The sequence below is a fragment of the Sinohyriopsis cumingii genome, chromosome 18 (genome assembly GCF_028554795.1).
Source record: "Sinohyriopsis cumingii isolate HCF-2022 chromosome 18, ASM2855479v2, whole genome shotgun sequence".
NCBI lineage: Eukaryota > Metazoa > Mollusca > Bivalvia > Unionida > Unionidae > Sinohyriopsis > Sinohyriopsis cumingii.
Window position 1 is genome coordinate 87,831,182 of NC_142978.1, and position 4,398 is coordinate 87,835,579.

Here is a 4,398-nt window from a genome sequence, read left to right on the forward strand (position 1 = left end):
GATGTCTGAAGCTCTCTGACGCTGTCTAAAGTTGTTTAGAGATGTCTGGAGTTTCCAGAGTATTTAAGGCTGCGTGCTGTCGATACGTATGTATGTATGTACGTATGTCTGTGCCACGGACGTAGACGTAGCAAATTCAGAAGGGTGCTGTATGCTGTCTGTACGTGTATACGTATGACTGTACATGTGGTGGATCCATAAAGGATGCGAGCGGCCGATAAAAGTGTGGGCCAACCCAAGGAATCGTGCGACTGTACAAGGGGTCTAGAAGCATACGTTTGGTTCAATTGTTGTTCCAATTGCATTTTTATGTTCATATGATTATTTTGAATCTTAGTTGTGTTCATAAGATTATTTTGAATCTTAATCGGAGTTCATATCTGAGATTATGTGAATCTCTCTTGTTGATATAATAATGTTTCAAGCGTATTTGCAGTCCATGAGGTTTCTTGGATCTGTATTTCATATTGATTTCATATTTTGGTTACTTTTCAATGTGTGAATGTTGTGTAGAGTGATTTGAGTCAATCGTATGTTGAGAGCGTGAGAGAATCATTGTATTTTTACATCATATATTTTTCTTTATAAATTCATTTCATAAATTTCCATCTTTCTCGCATTGTGTTTGACTTATTCATTTAGTCCAAAGACCCAATCGGTTTCTATTCTGCGACAGACTCCACAGCCTCGCGTCAACCCACTCGGGGATTGTTTCTACAACGATACGATGCCGTCATCCGTATGGTTCTGAATAACGTGGTGCACCCAAAACGAACAAATGCCGGAGATTTAAATATTCCTTAAGAAGATATGTTGTATAATTGTATAACAGGTGTAACAGTGAAAAAAGAAGAAATGGTTAGAACTGTGTGTGTCCCACCTAATTAATGATTTTCCAGCAGGTATACTATTCGATCGTATCATTAATATAACTTTTCCAGACCTTCAATATTACCTACGGAAGATATAGAATATATGTTGGGGTTTGGACTGAGACAAGGAAATCTCAGTCAGGGGGTTACATTATTTGTCTCCTTACGAGGCTTGAAATGTGAAATTTAGTCATACAGGCATTCTGATGGTTAAAGTAATTTTACTCAAAAACATGGCCAAAGAATTCGTGGAATATTTAATTTGTACTTTTCCAATTTTCATGTAAAAGATTTTGTCTTCGTCAATTTTTACTTGTTGAAATTCGGTTCCTTGTTCGGAATAATATTTAAAAGGAAATTATATCTTTTTCAAAATGACTATCTTCAACTTAAAAACAAAACTTGCACACTTGCAGATAGACAAAGAGATCTGAAAATCACTGAGAGAAAAAAGTAAATGCATTCTTGCAAGACTGTAATGATGTACATCCTGACAAATCTATTTTCCTCTCACTCTGATCACCTAGATTACGTTGCCATTCAGATACCCCCTCCCGAACAGAGTCCGCTATCCTTTGAGGTTATCGAAAAAGAGATTTTATAATGAGTTACAAAGTTGGAGTATACTGGTATATATATATATATATATATATATATATATATATATATATATATATATATATATATATATTTATATTTATATTAAGGGATTCTTCATGAAATTAGTTTCTTCTGCCCTGCAATTCATATAGCACGATGATCCAGACATCTCTGACAGAGATATCAAGGGAGGTAAAGTGAAGATATGGAGGCATTTGAACCTATATATTATTGTATGTTTTCTCTCATATTTAATAAGTGTCAATGAATTGATGGACAAAATAAAATAACTACCTATATTGCATACATTTATTGTTACCGCCATAACATTTATGACGAAGTGCCACTATCTTGGTCTGAGATTATAAGCGTCATAGAGAAAGTGGAATAGTACTGCCCACGTATAACGAATCCTTCCTTATGAAGCATGTCTCGTACCCAGACTTCATCTCCAACACCTAGATGAACAAGCACATTACAGGGACTTCCGATAGAAGGCCCCGTAGCAGAAGACAAAGTGTATACTACAACACGGCACAATGGCGACCCATTTTTGACTACCTCTACGTCTGGAGTATTGTATCCTGCTGACGAAATTGTCATCAATACGATATACAACCCTGCCACTGGCGCACGGAATATTCCGCTATTTCTGTCATATCCGTTTCCCAGATTAAGGTATATATCATTGAACACAATAGGCTTACCACTGACAAAGTTAATCAAATCATTAGAAACCCTTGCGGTAAATGCGGTGTACACAGACGCTGATTTTCGTATCATTCCTGAAAAGAAAAAGAGAAAACAAATCGAGACGATGGTACATAGATTTAATAACTGTAACATTTATAAATGTCGATAAAAGAATAACATTTTGAAAGGATTACTTTTATGACGGAACATGTTGGCAAATTTTAAAAGACCTGATTAGGGACGTGACAGTGTACGCAGGAATTTAAGTAGAATTGATCGGGTATGTATGCGTGCTTACGGCTGGGTGAATCTTTTCGAAAGTTAGAGGGCATTGAGTGGTAAGATGCCTGTGTCATGAATCAATGTGTAATAGAAATAGAAAATTAAAACAGAAAATAGCATATTGCTCTTTCATTTGTGTACGGATAATCTAGAGGCTGCCATATGTCTAATTTTCATTTTGTAAATGTGATAAGTAAAAGATGACTATTTTGGTATTAAACCTTTCAGGCATGGTTAATACAGAATTTCACAGAGACATAGAACACATTCAGGAATGCTTAATATAGAAAGTTTCACAGACACAGGCAAACCTTCCATGAATGCTTAATACAGATTTTCACTCAGAGACAGAAACAGTCCTTCCAGAAATGCTTCATATACAATTTCACAGAAAGACAGAAACAATCCTTCCGGACAAACTTAATTCAGAATTTATCATAGATACACACACTAACCTTCCAGGAATACAGACTTTCATAGATAAAAGTAAACCGACCAGGTATGCTTAATACAGAATCTTACACACAGACGTACACAAACCTTCCAGGCATGCTGAATACATAGTTTTATGCAGAGACACACACTAACGCAAAGCCAATGAAAAAGATATGAGAAAAAAGATGAGTGATATTTACCTTTATAGCCATCAGCATAAGCCGAATGTTTACCAACAGTTCTCTCCCATTCCTCCATGCCAATCATCTGGTCCTTTCTGGCTTCAATTTCATTTTTGCGACCGTATCTTTTTTCTGTTTTAGAATAATTTTTATGACGATGTCCTCCGTCTATTCTGTCTTTGCTTTCATTGTTGTAGTCATATCCTAGCTCCATTTCAGCTTCATGTTTTTGATTATGTTCTTTTTCTCTTTCGTCTCGCCTGTGAGCTTTGGCATCAATTGTCGACATAAACCACTCAGCTGAAAATCTAAAACCACTTTTTATATGCCCTTTTAATTGTACGTTCTTACCCTGCCCTTTAAGTATACGAAGTTTTAATTCTTTCTGAGTCATTAGTAATTTCTTTTGTACGACTCTCATCGTCCCTTGTTCATGCTGAATCGACTTAATCTGTTCTTTCATTGACGAACAATCGTTTTGAGAGCCGTGTATCATCTTTAGATCAGCTTTGAACCGACCTAATTCTTCAACTGTATCAATGAATTCCTCCCATAAGTCGCTTGGTAAAGCTTGATCGTTGTCTTTTCTTTGGAGTCTCCTCTGCTCCATTCTCTGAGAATACTTTCTCTTTAGCTCCTCCTGGGTCCCTACAAAATCATGCACAATACGTCTAATCTCTGCGTGCTCTTCCTTCAATTTCTTCATTTCCGATGACATTTCTAGTACAAGTTGAACGAAATCACTTCCCAAGTTCTCTTTTACAATATTTCTTGTAGACTGCGCTCCTGCACAGGGACATAATGTTAATATCAGAACTAATGCAAAGAATTCAGGAATCATCATTTCCAATGTCAAGTAAGTTGCGTTCGTGACAAAGGGCACAGGACCTGATAGTCATTTTGTCGCTCTGGACGTTTGGTCACTATAGCTGAAATTGTACACGACAAATGGAGACATAGTGAGTTTATCTTATATACATAATCTGTGTCGAATTTAGTAAGCAGTGACTGAAAATATAAAAAGTTAAATCTGTGACAGGCACATGCTCAAGTTTTCTTCTCGTCCAGAATAAATTCTTGATCTAATAGCTATTATAGAAATATAAAAGTTGACTAAGTTAACGATCAATATTCAATCGTGTTAAAGACTGTTTTCCTGAACTTTGTGTCCTTTCTATCCCCAGTTAGTTAGAATTAACTGGAAACTGAGACCCGTCTACTATTCCTTTGGTTAAACTTAATCGGTATAAGACAGAAGTACTTGCCCGAATTTTATCAAAACGAATACAAACCTTCGGCCAGTATGTTTATTAGCCACTTGGAACTGTACAACA

General features: G+C 36.2%; 1 protein-coding gene across 1 annotated transcript; it reads right to left on the reverse strand.

Annotated features, from left to right (window-relative positions):
- Positions 1–1,802: 1,802 nt before the first annotated feature.
- Positions 1,803–4,115, reverse strand: LOC149777242 (uncharacterized). Its single transcript, XM_089941389.1, has 2 exons — positions 3,083–4,115; positions 1,803–2,257 (listed from the first exon to the last, which is right to left on the reverse strand). The coding sequence occupies exons 1-2, from the start codon at positions 3,906–3,908 to the stop codon at positions 1,803–1,805; spliced, it is 1,281 nt and encodes a 426-aa protein (XP_089797515.1). The 5' UTR covers positions 3,909–4,115.
- Positions 4,116–4,398: the final 283 nt, after the last annotated feature.

Excerpts from the sequence above, each read along its gene's own strand:
- LOC149777242 (XM_089941389.1), bottom strand. The coding sequence starts at position 3,908 with ATGATGATTCCTGAATTCTTTGCATTAGTTCTGATATTAACATTATGT. Across the intron at positions 2,258-3,082 it reads TTATGCTGATGGCTATAAAG|GAATGATACGAAAATCAGCG; the intron begins GTAAATATCACT and ends TTTTCTTTTCAG.